We start from the raw sequence: 21,134 nt of genomic DNA on the forward strand, positions 1-21,134 counted from the left end.
TTACTTACTACGAGATTATGTACAGGATGCCTCTCTCTATATATTGAATAGATATATTACAAGTTCTTCAAATGGTTTAAATGTTCGATGAGATCGTCTATACCGAGGAATTCAGGTCTAAAGAACTCTGCTTTTTCCTTGAGGGACCTGATTTTCAATTTGTTGTGGGTATTATTTTGATGGGGGAAGATTTCAGTTTCATCAATGAGATAGAAGACTAAGAATTCGATGATTTTAAAGTTGAGATCTTGTTGATTGAAGATCTTATTGGGCAGAGAAGGCGAGCTTGTTGGCTGGGTATCGCTGATGGAGGTGGTGAGTTCTAGTTTTCGAATAACAATGGCACAACCATCATTATCTTCGAAAACCCTAAAATTCTGTAAATTTTTAAGCAAGATGTGTATTAGTAACGATATGAAAGAGATGGACACCTCAATACTGATGGAGTTGGTGTTTCCATTGCTATGACTACTGCTGCCACTTATCTTTCTATTGTGGTTACGTTCTTTATTTTTATTATTATGATCATCATCTTCGTCAGTGTGATTGCCATCTTCTTCGTTAAAGATATCCTCTTGGCCACTTGAATCATGGGGCAATTGCAAAAACGATAGTATCAACTTCATGTTCTTTGCCCTGCTTAATATATTTCTTGAATTTGGATGGATAAGTAAAATACCTTGGAGTAATCGATTGGCAGTTAAAATCATGGGGAAATAAACCCTAAGTGGCGTTGACGCGTCATCCAAATGACGAAGCAAGTAGTTATAAACCAGAAGTAATGCATTTGTTATGTTCGACTCAAACAGATCTTGAAGACTCTCGAATTGAACCAATTTTGGATGTTTTATTCCATTAGGATTCTGTCTCCAGGCCCTGATATACGGGACTAATTGCTGTAAGAGCTCATCAAGATCGTCCAACCCAACACGTATCCGTGCCGTGGACTCATCCTCCAAGCAGTCGATGATGCTAAGCACAGTGTCTCTCATATCCATCCGGTCTCCAATAAAAGACTTGTTATTGTAATTGGGAAAACCATACTCGAAAAGTTATACTAAAATAGTAAACAGCACGAGAGGATTTCCTGTACACAGCCAAATATGGTATAAAAAACACAACCTCTCAGCCTTTTCCTCCTGTCAATTTGAACCAGCTTCTTTAGACAAGTTTGGCTTGAAAAGAATTGGAAATAATCAGTTGACGTTTCCAGAAATAGCACGGGAGTATTTACAGGAACAGAAGGAACTGTTTTTTATTTTTTTTTGGCCAGTTTTGTTGTGGGTTCAACCAGTGTTTAGTCATTGAATACCAGGCTGATTCTAGACTTGATAACTAGATATATAAAGTAAATACAAACTCATGGTAATTATTGGTGCAAGGTATTGGAATAATGCAAATTAACTCTACCGGATTGTCTTCGGCATCATCCATCATACTAGGATGTTGTGTTGCAATAGTTTCATCTGCTATTCAGTCGCTTGGGATTACTCTTCAACGTAAATCTCATCTTATCAACTATCATCATGTTTTACCCGGTGAAATGACTGGGAATTCCGATGAACAACCGGATGGAACTCCTACTTATCAACAACATCAAAATCTTCATCATCATAAGAGAAACATGTGGTTATGTGGATTTTTCCTATTTATTATTGCTAATATTCTCGGATCTTTAATCCAAATCACAACTTTACCTCTTATTATTCTCTCTCCATTACAAAGCATCGGTCTTATTTTCAATTCTATTCTTAGTTGTATGCTATTACCAGGAGAAAATTTCACTCAAAAATTGGGTTATGGAACGGCAATAATTTCAATTGGTGCTTTTATAATTGCTTATAATGGTAGTACTACTCCAGTTGAAATTCCTGGTAAAGATGCAAATGAAAAATTTGTTATTATCTTGAATAAATTATCCAGACCGGCCTTTTTAATTTGGTTTATTGGAACCTTCATTACAATATTATTTTTGCTTTTGATAAATTGGATCTTGACTCAAAGGATAAACCATTTAAAATTTAAATTGACTCGTCGTCAATTTAAGTCGAACATTCAACTAATCAATAAATATCAGTTCATCAAGGGGGTGAATTTTGGTTTTATTAGTGGAACCTTAACTGCCCATACTTTCCTTTTTGCTAAATCTCTTATTGATACCATAGTTGAAATCATTATGAATAATAGTCATGATTTAAAACAATTGTCTACTAATTTCACCCCACTCTTCCTTCTCTTGACCATGTTGTCGATTATTGGTTTCCAGTTGACTGCATTCAATATGGGACTTGCCCAAATCCTGACTTCTATCTTATATCCTTTATGTTTTCTTGTATACAATCTCATCAATCTTATCAATGACGTTGCTTACAATTCTTTATTAGCTGATAAGATCATGTCATTGAAACAACTTGCTTGGGTCATTATCGGACTCTTTGCCGTTTTATGCGGGGTGGTGCTTATCAGCTGGGATGGTGCTTTTGGTAATACTTCAAATAAAGAAGATTCTTATTTATCAGAAGAGGAATTCATTTTAAACCTGAAATTTCCTTATAATCGCCCAAATTACCATGATGATACCAATACTAAGTCTCTTAATACCAGATTACTGGCTCACAGCTTAGAATATCTTGATTCTGGTGAAAGCTATTCCACCCTACATGGAGCCCCAAATGGACCCAAAGCCAATGACAACAATGATGATGAACATGAATTTAACGACCCTACAGAACTATCACAGTCTCAACCCATTCAACGTTCCCACAAGAGAGTTCTTTCTCATGAACAAAGTCAATTACTACTCCTGCTAGACGTTTAATCAATGATTTTTTCCTTCTAACGATGATAGATACGCTACTACTTTCCTATACGTTTTGCCACTTCATATTGTACCCTTTCAGTTCTTAACACATCCATTTACCTCTTGTTTAGTTTGTTATTCTATATAGACTCGTGTAAACATTAACGACTTCTTCCCATTACTGCAAAGATTGCAACGTAAAGTGTGCGCATCTCAACTTCTGCAACCTAAAAAAAAAAAAAAAAATCGAAGATGAAGACTTAGTATCTTTCGAAACCCCTTGGGAATATGGATAGACCCGAAGGCGATGGCGTTCGGAACCAGAGCCTAAATCAACAGAAGACTGTTTCTTATAGAGACCTCAAAAGCTTAATCAAATTGAAAAATTGGTTTTACAATCACACCACTTCAAATGATCAAAGATACAGAGCCATACAGAGGGTCAAGGCTTTTGCATCAAGGGGAAGACTACCACACGGAGTTGAAATAACCTCACTGCTAATATCGATACGGATATCCGACCCAATTGATAAATCTAAGTTTCCCAAGCAGCACGATGCAAGTTTACTTCAATTATCATACTCGATGGCATTGATAAGGTTTGTCAATGGGCTATTAGACCCACTCCAACAGGGTAACTTTGCCATCTCCTTGCATTCTTTAGCAAGAAACATAGAGCTTCCTTCCTTTTTTGTTGAGCTTCGGCATATGGGGACACACGAACAAATACCGAGTCTTGAAGTTTTAAGACTTGCAACAGATAAAGCGTTGGATTGGTTATTTGAGAATTATTGGAGTGAGATTGAAGCTAAGAATGGAGCAGATCTGAAAAACGGCGATGGTGATATTGAACCCGAGGAAGACTTAGATCAAAATAGAGATCGGGTGATATCGATTTTGAAAGCATACAAAAGGATCCGCAAGCAGAACTTAGATCAAATTCACGATAAAACAAGCAATTCTGGTTCAAAATACTGGAAGACGATAAATTACTTACTTGGCTATTCTCAGTCAAATACTAAAACTTTGATAAATATTCTCATGACTGAAAATTTCCTAATTTATAACCGTGACAAGTTAAATGATAGTAAAAAATTGAAATTCAACCCTTTACTTTTCAAATTATATAAACCGCTTCTAGATGAATTAGGACCCAGCTTTAAAGATTCCTTACTAGGCGATCTTTTCTCAAACCTACAAACAAGCAACTCAAATACAGAATCGTGCTTTGCTCTTCGGGACGAGAGAGAATTAGCTCAATCTGAAGACTGGATCACCTTTTTAATATCTGATCTAGCCGAAGGATCTTCAGCACTACTTGAAAACAGAACCCGTGCTATTGGAAACTTAGACAGTTCCATACAATCGAAATACTTACCAATAGTAGAAAAAGCACTACTAGATCAACCACGAAACAATGAAGTAGAGGAGATTCTTACCTTCATAAGTTCGAAATCCTCGCCTAACAACCCAACCGTCTTCACCGTTCCTCCCTCTCTAGATGAGATTTTGAATGCTTCAAAAAGGAAGGCTCATGACAACTCAGGGCCATCCAAAAAACTCCAGCCCACCCCAACGAAACAAAAACAGCATTTCCTATTCGAGGAACATGACTTCTGGATTCCGACTCCCTTTGGAATCAATCCCTAAGTATGTACATGAACTAGTGAAACAACTAGTTGATAACTAAACTGTTCGCACTTATTTATCGCTGTAGACCTTTTGTTTATCTAATCAGAATCAAAAAAAAAAAAGGGTAGATATCTAAAAAAAATGATGCACCTAGTTATCAGGCATTTTTAAGTCACAACGGCAAACGTGTCTTATCGACTAGTTCAATCTGATCTCAATTCATCTATATTGTATATAGAACCAAAGTATTGTTAAGAAGAGTCTCTTGAAGAGAGGAAAAACATTGAGAAAAAGGACGGTGTCCACAGTTATACAAAATGAGTCCACAATGGATGCCCCAGAATATCCAGAAAAGACTATTGCTCTATGTATTGCAACAGTTATCATTGTTCTCAGAGATAGACTTGCCTAACCTTGAACAGGTATCTCTAAATAACATACATTTAAAAGATATCCCCATTGATGCCGATAAAGTTGGTAAGATTCCTGGTTACACGCTAAGGCATGGTAAAGTCGGTAATTTGGAATTAAATGGAGGAGTTATGGGAGGCGTGAATATAGATATGACTGATATTGATCTTGTTGTCGCTCCCAACTTCGATAGTATGAATGATGATTCGAATGACCAGCCTCTGTTTCTGTTGGCCCAAAGTACAGCAGAGTTGGCCAATACGATGATGCTTGATAAAGAAGAATTGGATGAGAAAAGCCATACGATAAATAGTGAAAGCGAAGATGAAGATGAGGACGAAGAGTACTCCGAAGATGAAATCAAGAAAATGAAGCCCAAGTCTTCGAGGTCGGATTCTACATCTTCCACGAAATCAAAACCATCTGCATTAACTGGTGTAATGAATAGAGCGGTTGAAATTGCATTGCTGAGGCTTCAAATCAAGGTGTTGAATCTCAATATAAAAATAGTAACAGAACTTACCGACTTGCTCATACAGGTTGATGAAGCATTATTCAAAACGGTAAACGGAGTCAGGTCTTTGAGTGTGGGTCCTTTGAGGGTCATAGTACTCAAGCCGGAAGTCAATCCAGGAGAGTTTGATCCAACAGAAAAAGAAGACTCCAAAGATGAGAAAAAGAAGGAAGATGAAGAAGACGAAGAAGATGAAGATGAAGACGACGAAGAAGACGACGAAGGCTATGGAGAAGAGTCGTTAATGGATAGTATGGTTTTCACTCATGAAGAAGCCAGCTCAATTTACATGAGTGCCACCTCTCAAAGTTTTGACAAAACTAAAGAAAAAGGAGCCGCAAAAGAACCATCCACTCCTCATATTGAAAAAAAACCGGAAGATTTTCCAGTTCTTTTTCACATTGATAGCATATACGTTGAATTCGAAGGACTTTCTCCCATTTCAAACCTATCAGTAGATATAAATAATGTTAAAATCTCAAATGTTCCACTCACACCTACAATTTCTTCAGTTTTCACCAGTGTCTCTAGAGCATTGAAAGTTAAAATACACCAACTTAGAAAACAAAATATTACAAACCGTAAGTCTAAATCAAGCTTAAGATTTCCTCAGTATGCTGATGATGATGAGTTAACTTATGATGACGAAGACCTCATCGGTGAAGAAAACGAATCAGCTGATCTTTTCTTTAATAGACTTCATATCAACAATTTCATCCTTAGTGTGACTTCGGCTTTGAGACCTACAGGTGAGTTTGCTTCTCAAAAAAACAATCTCCTTTTCAACATGCATAATATTAACATCAAACAAAAGAATGACATTTTGATCTACGGAGGGATCGAAGAATTTAAAATAATTAAAATAACAGATTCTGTGGCAAAAGATGTCTTTAAATTTGAATCGACAAAGGCAACACCCAAAAACTCCCCAACTCCCGATGAAACCAATTCTAGTCCTCAACCTCCAGCAAATACTTCAAAGGCAGACGTGAGATTCGAGCTCTTTAAGAAAGTAGAGCAAGACTTTACTAGAACTGAAATAACCACACTATTTTCAAAACAAGCTTTAATAGACCTTGACTCACCAAGCCTATTACTTTTGATCAATTTTATAATAGGATTGTCAACCACATACAGTTCTTATAATGCTATGAAAACAGCGATGAATACTTTAAGAGAAACAACCGGAATGAGAAAGAATAAAAATTCAGAACAACTCAAGAACCTTGAGGCTCTTCAGTTCATCCTCCAAAGTTCATCTACATCCATTTCCCTCAAATTATCTGAATCTCTAAGTTTAAAAGGTATAATATTCCCAGTCTCATTAAACCTTTTGAATAATAATATGAGCATTCAAAAAATTTTGATTAGCATAATTGATAATTCCAATGAATCTTCACTCTTGACCCTTTCGAATGTCCAATTAATTACCCTGGCCCAAGATTTCAAGTCCTTTTCATATAGGAATAGCTCAACAATACCCAGAGAGTTTGGAATGAGTGCTTCTTCTAGTTTCATTATTGATAAAATAAAAGGTTCCATCACTTTCTTTGAACTTAAAAGATTAATTAAAGGAATTTCGGGATTAATTGATGACTTAAGGTACCTTTCACATCAGATAAATGCCCTCGAAAAATCAGTTCTAACAGATAAACAGAATCTAGATGCAGACTCACATCCATCTGGATCTTCTGCCTTGCTACAGAATTCAATTTACTTCAAACAAAGAAGATCAAGAAGACCGGTTGGTAACTTCGCAAATAACTCAATGTTATTAAACCCCAACAGATCTGCTTCTCCTACTCCGAGAATACTTATCAAATCTATTGAATTTAAAATCACTCAAGTGTTTCCTAAATTTGGTGATTTGATTTTCAAATCGAATCAGATTGTTTTCCATAAGCTCAATAATGATATACATGGCTTCATTTTATCTTTAGAAGCTTACAGATCTTTCGAAAATGGTTCCAAGAAAGACCATTTTATCTATGAGTACCAAAAAACGCCAGCGTCATCGATAAAGCTTCCATTGATACTCATTCAAGTCAATCGGAGTGAAAAAATGAAAGCGATTGATATCATTTTAAAGAACTTTGCTATAGAATACTATACGCATTGGCTTCAATTATTTGAAAAGGAGTTGAACCAAGATCACTCTCCAGATGCAATAGTGGAAAAAGTCCAAAAAAGCGCACCAATGGCTGCGAATACTTCAGACCGCTTAGAAGTTCACTTCACAACCTTAGATTGTGTCTTGGGACTCAACCCGGGAAGATTGCCTAGTAAACTATTAGTCGTTGTTGGGAAAGGAAATTTTGATTTGACAGTTGGTACAGTCCAGCTATACGTGAAAAGTTCACTTAGAGACTGCAACCTATTACTAGTTGATGATATGAGAAATATGAAGGCTGCACCACCCACAAATTTGTCGAGTAACATTGCCTATATTTCTCCAGTTGCATGGTTAAATTCTAGTGGCTTTCATTCCATTGGTTTTATCAATTGTACACATGTTGGGATTACTATTAACACTGATATTGAAAGTATCAAGAAAAGAAATGAAAAATTTAAAATTCCAGGTAATTTGTCGCTATTAGATTTAAAAGTTAATTCGGATGACCATCAATTAGACCTATGTGCTGATTCAGCTCATGTATTAATACAAATTGTGAATGATTTGAGAACACCGGTTGTGCTCAATGATGATGAGAAGTTTAGAATTAACGTTCTGGAACCATGTAATTTGTTGAATGACATTGAAGATGAGTTCAAATATAAATCACATGAGTCATCTTTATCTAACTCACTCAAATTAGACAATGACACATTATCAGAATCCAGAAAAGAATCCCAGTTGAATGTGATCGATGAATACTACAATGACCTTGACAAAAACATTAGTAAATTAAGCATTTCATCCGATAGTAGCTCACGTTCTGAAAATAAAGGCAACACGGCCGATGAGTCTGGCTTTTCCTTTGATGAAGATCACTTTTCGAATAATGTTGATAATAACGAAATAAAGGTTTATCCTGTGAAGTTGAATGTCAACTTATCCAAAACGAAGATTCTTCTCTACGATGGATACGACTGGAAACAAACAAGGAAAGCCATCAAAGGTGCAGTTAAAAGAGTTGAAGATCGTGCCAGACGAGAACTCGAGAGAAAGAAAAGACTTTCAAGAGAACGTCGTGAATTAAAGGAAAAGGAATTAGAGTCATTGAAGTCTCAGAAGCAAAAGAAATCAGGTAGTGAAAGTAAAAAATCAGTTGTCCAATTCGCTGACGTTAGTGAAGAAGAGGAGAACCATAACAAATTGGATAAAGAAAGCGTTATTGAAAATGAGGATGGCTTCGATAATGACTATCAAGATATAGGTGAGACCTTATTTGCATCAGTTCATTTGTCATTACCAAAAGGATCTGATCCATCTGATTTGGCAACAGCTATCAACAGTGAAGTTCAAAACGATGAAGAAATCAGCAAAAGTGAAAACAACATACAAGAGGATACTCAATTTGTTCACAACATTGACATTGGAAAAAGTTACAAAAATCTAAGATTACGCCGGTCCAAATATCATAAAGTAATGATCGACTTGAAAAATATCGAGGTTAATGTAACGGTTGTGTCAACTCGTGACCCTAGAATTGAACAACTTAAAGACAGTGATGCACAATATGAGGTTGTTAATAGTGTAGATTTCAAGCTTGATAACCTTGATATCATTGATAATGTTCCTACTTCCACTTGGAATAAGTTTATCACATATATGAATAGTTTGGGTGAACGAGAAGTGGGGACAAGTATGTTAAAGTTTTCATTGATCAATGTTAGACCAGATATAAAGCTATGTGGAACAGAAGCTATGATGAATGTATCTGTTCTTCCCTTGAGGCTTCACATAGATCAGGATACACTTGATTTCATATCTAGATTCACGCAATTCAAAGATAATAGGTTTCTGCTACCAATTGATGATATAATATACATCAAAAAATTTCAAATGAGTCCAATTAAGCTCAAGCTAGACTACAAACCCAAGAAATTCGATTATTCTGGTATAAGATCAGGCAATCATGCTGAGTTCATGAATATTTTTATACTTGATGGGTCAACTATCAAATTGCCCGAAGCCACTATACATGGAGTCTTAGGTATCCCGAAATTAGGGAACGCCTTAAAAGATGTTTGGACTCCAAGTATTCAACAGACTCAATTGGCTGGTATTTTATCTGGATTATCGCCAATTAGATCGATTGTGAATATTGGAGGAGGGGTGAAAAGTTTAGTTGCAATTCCTATCCAAGAATATAAGAAGGATGGTAGATTGATGAGAAGCCTACAAAAAGGAACAACTTCATTTGCTAAAACTACTGGATATGAACTTTTGAAGTTAGGGGTCAAATTAGCATCAGGAACTCAAATAATTTTGGAACAGTCGGAGGAGTTTTTGGGCGGCGAAGGAGCTTCTGCAAGACTACCTTCGAATGTACAAAAGAAAAGGCACAGAAAGCGAAAGAATCACGAATTCAGAAGAAGATCAAACGATGATGAGTTTGAGGGCCAAGCATTCAACAGGAATCGAGAAAAAGGCCACGAACAGCCTAACTTAATGGCATCATCACTGTTACTAAACAAAAGAGTGGGAGTTCAAGATGATCAATATGGAAGCAAAAAACTTTATTCTTACATTGAATTAGATGAAACTCACGATATAGATGAACAGATATTGAACCTGTCATCAGCACTAATGTTGAATAAAAGAGGTCGACCTCAAAACAAGGGTATTCTCAGAAACAAAAATAACCCAGATTCTTCTGCTGAATACGAAGAATTCGACGATCTCACCGATGAGTATACCGGAGAGAATTTCAAAGAAGATGATTTTGATGAGGAAGAAGATTACGAAGTGGACGAAGACGAAGAAGATTACACTGAAGCAATCGAACTCAGCGAAGAAGACCAAGCTAAGCTCATCAGTCTATACTCCAATCAGCCAGAAAATACCCAAGAAGGGATCAAATCGGCATATAAACTGATTGGGAAGAATCTAAAGAGCACAAAGAAATCATTAAGCCATTTACGTAGGGAAATAGAAGACGCAGAAACAATTCAAGATTCACTAGTGTCAGTTTTCAAATCATCTCCGGTTATTTTGATCAGGCCCTTAATAGGCACCACCGAAGCACTACTGAGAGCAATGATGGGTCTAAGTAACGACATTGATTCCAGGCACATAATAGAAACAAAAGATAAGTACAAACTGGAGAAACAAAACGAATAACAATAGCCTATTATTTCTGCATTTTTAAATACACAGTTACCTAATAATACCAACATCGTAAATAAATAATCGTAAGGTTGTATCCCTTCTTACTTGTGCTTCACTACATTCCACGCACAACAGAAACCAACTATTGTGATTACCTAAATCTTAAAGGGACTTTAAGGTCCAGTAGATAAGTGCCCTTTTGTTCTCGTGTGATGCCGTATGGGCTTTCGGTATACTTTTCTTTTTCAAGAAATTAGTGTAGGAGTTTCCAATTTTTTAAGGCAGAAAACCGTTATCTCATCTCGCACACAATAAAAAAATTTATTAGCTTTGTTACTTTGCGGGAAGTCATCTCCTTACAAGGCGAATTGGAATGGGACTACATTGATATATAATAAAATCAAATTCACCTTGGGGTTATTCTTGTAGATATTGTTTTTTCTTTTTCCTTCTTCTCTTTTCTCCCTTTCTCCTCCTTCTCTTTCTTCTTTTCTCTCTTTCCTCCATGTCGAACAGATAATCAGCTAATCGGTCATCGTCCCTTTTTAATCCTTGTCTGGATCATCAGAAGCAACCTTTGGAGTACTTCAGCGAAACGACAATGTCTCACCCAGTAACTTCTATATACTCCAATAAGAGTGTGATCGAGCAAGATCTTGAAGCTAATGGAGATTCTTCATCTCAAAGTAAACCAGAATTGGGACATAAGGACCCAAAAAGTGAAAAAGATGGTTGTGCCGGTTTAGAAAAATATGTTTCTGAAGAAGTTTCAGAAAGTGATAGCTCGACTAAATTATCATGGATACAGAGATTGAAATTGAAATTTCCGTATCATAGATTAGCTATCCATATATTTGTTGGCTGTTTTTTCACTGCTTGGTGGTTATCCATTATTATTCAAGATAAACATAGACACCAATGGTTAATTCCAACTGTTTTATGGGGCATGCTTATGGTTAGATTAATTTCGTTTCATTGTCGTATTTTATACTGGATTTTCCACCAAATAAGTTTTGTATGGACTTCAGCTACTAATTTCATTTATACCAAGGTGTTAGTTAGAAGAGGACATCGTTTAATTGTTGGTGCTATAATCTGTATTGCAGTTATATTATTGGGTACTTTTGTCCCCAGTGAAGTTGCTTATTCTAAAAGAGAAGATCGTGCTATTTCATTCTTTGGTCTTGTTGTTGCCATTTTTGGATTATGGGCTACTTCCAAACATAGATCTAAAATCCAATGGAATAGTGTAATTGGAGGTATGTTGATGCAATTCATTATAGCATTATTTGTATTGAGAACTAAATGTGGTTATGACGTTTTCAATTTCATTTCTACTTTAGCTAGAGAATTATTAGGTTTTTCAAAAGATGGTGTTGCTTTCCTTACTAATTCTTCAGTTGCACATTTATCGATGTTTTTCTTTACTGTTTTACCTTCAGTTGCATTTTTCGTTGCATTTATTCATATTTTAAGTTATTACGGTGTTTTAGTTTGGTTCATCAAAAAATTCTCTGCAATCTTCTTTTGGAGTCTTAGAATTTCAGGAGCTGAAGCCATCACTGCTAGTGCTTCTCCTTTCCTTGGTATTGGTGAAAGTGCCATTTTAATTAAAGATTTAATTCCTTATTTAACCAAAGCTGAACTTCATCAAATTATGACTTCTGGGTTTGCTACTATTTCCGGTGCAGTTTTGGTTGGTTATATTGGTTTGGGGTTAAATGCTCAAGCTTTGGTTAGTTCATGTGTTATGTCTATTCCTGCTGCTATTGCAATTTCAAAATTGAGATACCCTGAAACTGAAGAATGTTTAACTAGTGGATCAGCAGAAATTCCAAAACCCGAAGTTGAAGATAAGGATAAACCTACAAATGTCTTACAAGCCTTCTCAAATGGTGCTAATCTTGGTTTAAGAACTGCAGGTACTATGATGATTCAATGTATGTGCATTATTGGTTTGGTTGCTTTAATTAATGGTCTTTTAACTTGGTTTGGTAAATTTTGGAACATTGGTGAACTTACTTTAGAATTAATCCTTTCTTATATTCTTTACCCAGTTTCTTTCCTCCTAGGTGTTCCAAGAAATGAAATTTTATTGGTTTCAAAGTTAATTGCCTATAAAGTTATCCAAAATGAATATGTCGCTTATAATTTACTTATGAACGAATCCCCTTACAAAGAAATGTCAAAAAGAGGTATCTTAATCGCTACTTACTCGGTTTGTGGTTTTGCTAATCTTGGTAGTATGGGTATCACCATCGGGGTTCTTAATACTCTTCTGAACAATAAAAGATCGAAAGATATTGCTCAAAACATCATGTCTGCCTTGATATGTGGTGGTATTTCCACTTTAACCTCAGCCGCAATTGCTGGTATGGTTATGCATGACTCTGGAGCTTTTTAAGATCTTTCTTATTTATTATTTCCTTCTATCTTATACCCTTTATCATAAATTGTTCATCTTGTGTAAATGTTATATATAGTGTTTTTTTATAAATTCTTTCATCGTTTTTCCTTTTTTTTAATGACTAGTTAAAACTCTAATACTTTTCCCTTCTTTTAATGACAATAATTTCATGTATAACTAATGATAACGTTATTCAGTTTAACAAATTGTAGTTATTCTTTTTTGCAACAAGAAAAAACCCGTACAACACACAAAAAAAATTAGAGAAAAAGTTTATTGGAAGCTGATCTCGAGATTCGATAAGGGAGTGAGCGGGAAAAGTTCAACGAATTCAATACTCTTTAGCCTGGTCAATTGTGAATACTTATAAGTAAAGAGAAATGGTTGGGAATCAATCAGAGCTGAGTTCGCTACTTCGAGGATGTTTAAGTACCATCAATCATCAATCTTCGCTTATGAAACAATGTTTGGGAGAAGGTAATCTCCTTCAAGCTTTGAAACATTGTTCCAATTTTCTAAATGAGTTAAGAACCAACAAGTTATCACCGAAACAATATTATGAGTTGTATATATCAGTGTTTGATTCATTGGAGTACTTGTCGGCTCAAATATTAGTGTCCCATAAATCTAAACAGAAGAAGAGATCAGCGAATAATAATGGCGCTAATAATACAACACCTTTTTTAGCTGATCTTTATGAATTGGTTCAGTATAGTGGGAATATCATCCCTCGTTTGTATATGATGATTGTAATTGGAACAACTTATATGTCAACGAATGATGCACCAACAAAAGAAATCATGAAAGATATGATTGAAATGTGCCGTGGTGTTCAACATCCAATCAGGGGATTGTTTTTAAGATACTATTTATCACAAAGGATCAAGGACCTTTTACCGTTATCGAATGAAGTTGACTTCAATGAAACTGTTGAGTTCTTGATTTCAAATTTTATTGAAATGAATAAATTATGGGTTAGACTACAACACCAAGGTCATTCATCAGAACGTGAATTAAGATACAGAGAAAGAAAAGAATTGAAGATTTTGGTTGGCTCTAATTTAGTGAGATTATCTCAAATAATCGATGATTATGATGGCGGTGAAAAGTACTCAAGTGAACAGTATTACAAAGATCGCATTTTTCCAATTATAACCGAACAGATTATTCAATGTAGAGACCATTTGGCTCAAAGTTATTTAATCGATGTTTTGATTCAAATATTCCCAGATAACTTCCATTTTCAAACGTTGCAACCTTTATTAAATGATGTCTTTCTCAATTTGCATCCACTATTAAGAAAATCAGAATTAGTGTCAACTTTAATTGAACGTTTTATTACTTATCATAAGTTTGAAAACGACTTAGTTGCAACAACTGATAATTTAAAGTTGGAAGAATCAGTTGATCGCAAAAGAGATGCTACTTCAGTTAAAGATTTATTTCATAAATTTTGGGATTTTTATATCTTGTTATATTCATCTGATCCTGAAATGTCCGCTGAGGAACATTCTTCAATGTTGCAATCTTTTATCAAATTGTCTTTAACTTATGATCCAGAAAATTATGAAAATTTAGACGTTATATATAAATTTGTCACTGAAAATTTGAGTAAAATTAATCAAGCTTCTCAAAAATCGTCACAAGATGAAAATGGTCATCACGGCCCATCCGAGGGAGTTGATGAGACCTTATGGTTACTGTTACTAATCGCTCCAATTCAGCACTTTTCATCAATTAAAAATTTATTGAAACTTACATTATTCCACGAATTTTACCAAAAGCTAACTCATAAGCAGTACCAGAAGCAAATCTCTTTAGAAATTGTGAATAAAGTTTTGAGTAATTCCAGTATATACGGAGATTCCGAACCGGAATATTTAACCACTATCGAGGAAATTGATGGAATTTTTAAGTATCTTTTGGTTTTAATAAAAGATACCGATACAAACTTGAATACTTCCAAGAACTTGGGTATCACCAAAACTATTCGAATTGAAGATGGCGAAAAATTCATTACCGAAGATTTTTTGACTATCCAAGAGAAGATTTGTAAAACCATTCATTTGATCGAACACCCAGATGTTTTTAAATGCTTGTCTAATTTGATGTACGTTAGAAAGAAGTTTTTGAATAAGAATCCGGAAAATATTATTTATACTTATCCAACTCTCATTTCAAAAATTCTAATGAAATTGAGAATAGCCGGTTACATTAACTTGAAAAAGAAGAAAGGACAAGATGATTTATTTATAACAAACAACTTCAAAAACTTATCGATAATAATTGATGAATTATATCAACATCACCAACAATTCAATTCTGAATTGGTTTTAAAAATTTATTTAAATGCAGCCTCAGTTGCAGATCAACTTCAACAAGAATCGCTAGCCTATGAATTTTTCAGTCAATGTTTTGTCATTTACGAAGAAAATTTAATTTTAAATCCTACTCCTAAGCAATACCATAATCCCCGAGACACCATGGGTGGTTCATTACCGTATCAATCAATATTAATGATTGCTAATCGGTTGAACAACCTGAGATATTTCAGCAAAGAAAGTTATGAAACTTTAATCACAAAAGTTACCTTATATGGATCTAAATTATTGAAAAAGCAAGACCAATGTAGATCTGTTTATTATTGTGCTCATTTATGGTGGTGGTGTGATTTATTCATCGATGGTGTATCACCTACAGTTAAAGATGATGCAGAAGAGGAGCAAGAAGAAAGTGAAGATAAAGACAAGGCTGACCAAGAATCTGACAACAAATCAAAACAAATACCCTCAAGCCCTCCAATTTTGTATAGAGATGCCAAAAGAGTTCTTGAATGTTTACAAAAATCATTAAGAATTGCAGATTCTTGTATTGATCCTTATTTATCATTGAAATTATTCCTCGAAATATTAAACAGGTGTTTGATCTTTAATGTTTATGGTAATTATTTAATTGATTCCAGATACATTAATGGCTTAATTGACTTGATCAAAACTAACGTTGAAAACTTGAAAGACGATAATAACGTTAGAAATGATGACGATCAAGAAGCTAGATTATTCAAGCATATCGAAAAATATTTCGATAGAACCTTGACTTACATAGCTGAACAACAAATGAATGAAAATAGATTTGCCGATATACTTGTTTAGTTGAACTCCACTTACATAGTTCCAAAAATACATTAAATAGGCTTTTAAAATAGTTTTTATTAAGGTTTTGTATGTGATTTAGACCAGGTTTACGGGTCTCACCGGGCAAGGACTTATTCCGCCTTTTTCTGTTTTTAAAAAAAAATAGACTTAAATACTGCTTTAAATTCTTTTTATTTGACTTTGTTTTCCATATTAACATTGACAATGACCCTAGGACGAGAGCTTACGGTGCTCAATCGTCTCATATATGGTTCTCCTAGGATATCTGACGAGCTAGAAATGAAAGGCAACGAGAGAGAAGTCCCATCCCCATATACCAACACTCTAATCAAGGACAGAGACCTTTCGGTCGAAGAACAAACGATTGGAGCGGATAAAGCCATCTCAAGGCCATCCAGAAGAAGAAGACGAACTAGAGACGTTTTACTTCTCGTGTCCAAGCTATTGGTGTTAATTTACTTACTATACGGGATGTCCCTAGAAATATATGGATTTGTGATAACAGACTTCTACCAGTCTTGAAAGAGTCCCCTTTGGTGGAAGGCACCGCCAAAAAATCATGTTGTACACTTTAAAATTACTTGAAATGGCCAGTTATCAAAATATTCGGTATTTGACATACAAAAACGAACGCATATTTACTCGTCTCCTTGAATATCAACTCGTGTTTTTCCTTTGATTATTATGACAGTATTAATTATAAGTAGCTTTAGATTAATAATGGGATTGGACCCAAATTGAAACTTCTATGAATAGTATAATGTATTTTTAGCACCTTTGACAGGCCAACGTTTCACATACGGTAACGAGAACGCCAAACGCCAAAAGGAAGCCATTTCCTTATTCGTAAAGTAAGCCTCTCTTGATGTTTCAGTTCATAGCTCCCGTTTTGGCTTTAACCATTCGGACCGTTTCTAAAATTTTGCAGCTTTGCACGTGAATATGTCCAGCTACCTCCCAACAATTGACCCTTTGGTCCACTTAGAGACAATTCACCCCTGAACAAGTAACACTCAGCGGGCCACCACGTACATTCAAATGGCACTACGGGCTGTAGAGGAACAAATCAAGTTTTGGTTATGGGAAAGAATTAAAGGGAGAAATCAAGTTTCCTTTTTTTCTTCCCGATAAGGGTGCACTGAGAGTAAACTTTAGAGTTAAACAATATCACGATTAAGCTATTATAATTTGAAAGAATTACAAACAATCGTTGAGTATGGCGAATGTAATGCAAGACTCGTATTGCTGGTTGACAGCAGTTTTGAAGAAAGAGTTTAAAAGAGATGTAAAAGTTTGGAGGGAATTAGTTTTTGGCAAGCAACTGCAAATTATCAAGATGGGAGAAAAACCTTACCGGGAAGAAGAAGAGAGGGAATTCGATGAGAGTTCGTCTATTTCAGTCAAATTTTTCAAAGCCTTTTCGGTCTCATTTGCAATCTTGAGTATTTTATCAATTGCTGCTTATTACTCTAATGTTTTTTCCTATAATTTTGTTAGTAGGGATACTGAGAGTGCCAAACCCCCATTTTCATTTAAGAAATACATCGATCTGAATGCCAATGTTTTGAATAAGATTGAGCAGGAACTAGGTTTTGATATTAATCGGCTGGATGCATCAAATGAAGGAATTGAGGTTGGGTATCCATACATTCCAAGTCCAAGTTATGGAGAAGCAGTTTATTCCACGTTATTGGTGAACCATACATTTGGCAATTCATGGAATAGTCCTGCTTCGGCTTCTTTTGAGGTTCCTAAAGGTTTGAAATTCAATAAGGTTGTTTTGACCTTGAACACTTCGGTTGATTACGTTCAATATGACAGATTAGCACACATATTCATTAATGGAGCTGAAGTATGGAGAACATCCACAATCGAACCAAGTGGTCGCTTGAGGTTTTCGACATTCAAGAAAGATATTTCTCCATATGCACTGTTATTTGATGGAGACGTAAGTGTATTATTCTCATTGTCAAATATTGTTACTGATTCGTTAAAGGGGGAATTCGATACTCAATTATACGCTGATTTTTACTATTCTGATATTCCTGCTCTAACTGGAGATGAAGATTCTGGTGTTGAAGATGTTTTAAACCTGGGAATATTGTCAACTAGTGATACTCCTAGCAAGGTTATACCGTTAGTTCCAAAATCGTCAAGTAGAGCAATTCCAGTTCTCAGTTTACCGGATGATACTTTTGAAATAACATTACCTAAATTCCCAGTAAATACTACAAGATTAAGATTATCGATATTCGCTTCAGGTAATGGAAATGAAGAATTTTGGTACACAAATTTACTCGATAAATATAAAGATTTGTTTGGAGGCTCATGGTTAACCCATGGTCCAATAAGGTTTATCAATGTATACTTTAACGGACAAAAGATATTGAGTCAAACACCTCACCCCGTTATTTTCACCGGTGGTATCGCTCCTACTTTATGGAATCCAGTTTCTAATAATGCCTTTGATTTAAAAAGTAACGATTTAGATATTAGTGGGTTATTGCCATATTTATGGGAATCATCGAGTTCCAACAATACACTTCAAATATCAATAAGCAATGGTATCGATGAATTCAATGGAGGTGATTCAGGAATCGGTAGTAATTGGTATACTAGTGCTAATATTTTAAGCTACGAGAATCTGCAAGTTGAAAAATCAACTGGAGAAATAATTCATATTGGACAGAGAGACAGAGGAAACTCCATTGGTGTTAATGTACCATATTCTGGAACATATCAACAAATAGTGAATGGGATATTGAGTGCTGAATTGACTAGTCAATTGAATTTTAGTTTAATTACCGGAGAAGAGTTAAATACTTTATTTTCATATCATACTAAGGGAGAAGTAGCGAATGTGCAAAATTATGCTTCTTCTGGTAGCATACAAAATATTGTTCATGTTGGACATTCGGTGAAGTCTTTATTGATAACCAACGTTGATAATTTGGATACTATCTTAAAATTCAATGCTTCTTTAAGTTATCCGTTAACTTTAGGAACTACAACAGTCGAAGAATCAGATCGTACTATATTAGATGTTAAAATTGTTAATGTGAAAGAGGTTCAAGTTGATGAAAAGGATATAAAAATATTTGAAGCGGCAGTGGGACAGAATGGTAGTGCTCATTTCATCATGACGAACTCCGGTAATTCAGGAACTGGGAAATTACATGTTGATTATAGATTAAAGTCTATTCTTGGTGATTTGAATTATAGAAGAATTGCCGATGGAGTCAATTTACAAATTGTCAGTGATGTTGAACAATATGGACAATTAGAAGATATTCAAAGCATAGATGAACTTGATTTAAAAGATCCTGGATCAGGACAAGATACCAATGACTTCATTAGAGCCAGTTTCCCTGACGATACCTTGATTGACCCAGTACTTGATGAAATCATTGCATCAGGTATCGAAAATCAATTGAATTCTAGTAACGAAATGAAAAGAAGCAAAGTTTTGAAAAACAATTTACATCTTGCCAGAGAAATCAACCAAAACCAGCCCATTCAATACTGAAACACATGACATCATCCTGTTCTTCTTCTCCCACGGTATCGGCTATTACCCAAGATTTTTTAACCCCAGTGGCCAATCTCCCACCAGTGACTAGATCCAAGCAATTGATATTAGAAGAACGATTTATTATCAAATGACTGTGATATCTCAAAGGGTCTCCAGGATATGCTACGAACAACCCACCAAACCTCAAACCTGGTAACAAATGAAACCCTTTGTTCTTGATATGCCTATATACTTTATAATTCTGTAAAACCTCGTGATTTGTATGCTGCAAAAAAACTTGTAAAGAAATTTGATTTTGATTCAATATAGTCTCGCTAATTCGGGAGTCATTTTCAGTGATGCAGTAGTTCTCATGAACACCGTTTTCATTACTCGATAACGAATTCACTCCCAAGTTATCAACAAGTCGCCCCAACCCATTTTCCACCAACCATATGACTTCATAAATCGATAGTTCTAATGGAAGGTTTAAGAATATGTTTTGCTGCGGGGCTACGGGTAAAGTACCAATCAATACTCCCAATATGCCGTAGCTCCTCAACTGTTTAACGTCATCTAGATTAAATACTAATACTTTTTTATCAATGACCGGTAAAGAAATCATTGACAATCTGACAGGCTCTAAATCAACAGGTTTAAATCAAACGATCGCTAAACGAGTATTAAGTGATGGCTTTTTTTTTTTTTTTTTTTTTCTCGAGCGAACGACCAAAACTGGTATGACAGTTGGAAATACGAGATAGAGTGGAGATCAAGGGGAGGGGGATATTCGTTTATCTTTTTTTTTTGTACATTTGTACATTTTTTTCTACAATTTTTCTCTAATTTTTTTTTTTGTTGAGCGTGACTGGCAGAAAAACGAGCAAAAATCCGACTGCCCAACCACCCTCGGTAACGCCGAGACGCAAATTTTGGGAAGAGCGAGCGCAATCGACTAGGTGCATATTGCATGCATTGCCGTGCAGAGATTCTCAGGACGTGCGTTACTGCGCAAGCTGTACGGTTTACACGAGGTGAATTTACAGTAGGGTGTGCGGGTTTTCTGCGTGTTTTTGCCCTGTTTCCTTGTTTATTTAGGAAAGATATCCGTGGATAATAGACAACGACAGGGAAGTTATTGGCTAAAATTATACTTCAACATGAATCAATTATTAAAGATATTCTCTACAGTAGGAACAAAAAAAATTAAAAGCTTATGAAAAATCGTCAATCATACATGAGCGAGGGCATTTTCTGCTTTAAGGCGACACGTCAAGAGACGGTTTGATAACATATCCGTGAGAAGTTAACCAAAAGGAAAGAAAATAAAGAGAAGAAAATAATCATACTAAAAAATAAAAAATAAAATAAACTGAAATAAAATAAAGTAAGATAAAATAAAATAAAATCGATGTAGAACACACATACA

The 21,134-nt window shown here is 35.2% G+C and overlaps 10 protein-coding genes across 10 annotated transcripts in view; 7 read left to right on the top strand and 3 right to left on the bottom strand.

Annotated features, from left to right (window-relative positions):
• Positions 1–56: 56 nt before the first annotated feature.
• HYPBUDRAFT_104043 (uncharacterized protein) lies at positions 57–992 on the bottom strand (the record flags this gene model as incomplete). The annotated part of the gene is made up of 2 exons (XM_020218322.1): positions 57–480; positions 610–992. The coding sequence occupies 2 exons, from the start codon at positions 990–992 to the stop codon at positions 57–59; spliced, it is 807 nt and encodes a 268-aa protein (XP_020079193.1).
• A 422-nt stretch (positions 993–1,414) lies between these two features.
• HYPBUDRAFT_91572 (uncharacterized protein) lies at positions 1,415–2,554 on the top strand (the record flags this gene model as incomplete). Its single annotated transcript, XM_020223883.1, has 1 exon — positions 1,415–2,554. A coding segment is annotated over one exon (1,140 nt), but the record flags the coding sequence as incomplete, so codon positions are not given.
• Positions 2,555–3,088: 534 nt separating this feature from the next.
• Positions 3,089–4,501, top strand: LAS1 (rRNA-processing protein; the record flags this gene model as incomplete). Its single annotated transcript, XM_020223922.1, has 1 exon — positions 3,089–4,501. The coding sequence occupies one exon, from the start codon at positions 3,089–3,091 to the stop codon at positions 4,448–4,450; it is 1,362 nt and encodes a 453-aa protein (XP_020079195.1). The 3' UTR covers positions 4,451–4,501.
• Positions 4,502–6,746: 2,245 nt separating this feature from the next.
• SPO72 (Spo72p) lies at positions 6,747–10,698 on the top strand. Its single transcript, XM_020220575.1, has one exon. It carries the CDS (start codon positions 6,853–6,855, stop codon positions 10,642–10,644), a length of 3,792 nt encoding a protein of 1,263 aa, XP_020079196.1. The 5' UTR covers positions 6,747–6,852; the 3' UTR covers positions 10,645–10,698.
• Positions 10,699–11,000: 302 nt separating this feature from the next.
• CNT (Cntp) lies at positions 11,001–13,210 on the top strand. Its single transcript, XM_020220576.1, has one exon. The coding sequence runs from the start codon at positions 11,234–11,236 to the stop codon at positions 13,034–13,036; it is 1,803 nt and encodes a 600-aa protein (XP_020079197.1). The 5' UTR covers positions 11,001–11,233; the 3' UTR covers positions 13,037–13,210.
• A 209-nt stretch (positions 13,211–13,419) lies between these two features.
• VPS35 (retromer subunit) lies at positions 13,420–16,191 on the top strand (the record flags this gene model as incomplete). Its single annotated transcript, XM_020223396.1, has 1 exon — positions 13,420–16,191. One exon carries the CDS (start codon positions 13,420–13,422, stop codon positions 16,189–16,191), a length of 2,772 nt encoding a protein of 923 aa, XP_020079198.1.
• A 104-nt stretch (positions 16,192–16,295) lies between these two features.
• On the top strand, positions 16,296–17,142 carry HYPBUDRAFT_179116 (uncharacterized protein). The gene is made up of 2 exons (XM_020222881.1): positions 16,296–16,679; positions 16,765–17,142. Exons 1-2 carry the CDS (start codon positions 16,399–16,401, stop codon positions 16,871–16,873), a joined length of 390 nt encoding a protein of 129 aa, XP_020079199.1. The 5' UTR covers positions 16,296–16,398; the 3' UTR covers positions 16,874–17,142.
• A 664-nt stretch (positions 17,143–17,806) lies between these two features.
• PNG2 (Png2p) lies at positions 17,807–19,480 on the top strand (the record flags this gene model as incomplete). The annotated part of the gene is made up of 1 exon (XM_020223925.1): positions 17,807–19,480. A coding segment is annotated over one exon (1,674 nt), but the record flags the coding sequence as incomplete, so codon positions are not given.
• A 211-nt stretch (positions 19,481–19,691) lies between these two features.
• Positions 19,692–20,330, bottom strand: HYPBUDRAFT_155086 (tRNA splicing endonuclease subunit; the record flags this gene model as incomplete). Its single annotated transcript, XM_020222081.1, has 1 exon — positions 19,692–20,330. The coding sequence occupies one exon, from the start codon at positions 20,328–20,330 to the stop codon at positions 19,692–19,694; it is 639 nt and encodes a 212-aa protein (XP_020079201.1).
• An 803-nt stretch (positions 20,331–21,133) lies between these two features.
• HYPBUDRAFT_179197 (uncharacterized protein) overlaps position 21,134 on the bottom strand; it is a 1,571-nt gene continuing 1,570 nt past the window's right edge. The window contains exon 2 of the mRNA XM_020222882.1: position 21,134. This exon is cut by the window's right edge and continues 397 nt beyond it. The gene's annotated coding sequence lies outside the window, so the exon portion shown is untranslated.

Source organism: Hyphopichia burtonii (genome assembly GCF_001661395.1).
Source record: "Hyphopichia burtonii NRRL Y-1933 unplaced genomic scaffold HYPBUscaffold_1, whole genome shotgun sequence".
Classification (NCBI taxonomy): Eukaryota; Fungi; Ascomycota; class Pichiomycetes; order Serinales; family Debaryomycetaceae; genus Hyphopichia; species Hyphopichia burtonii.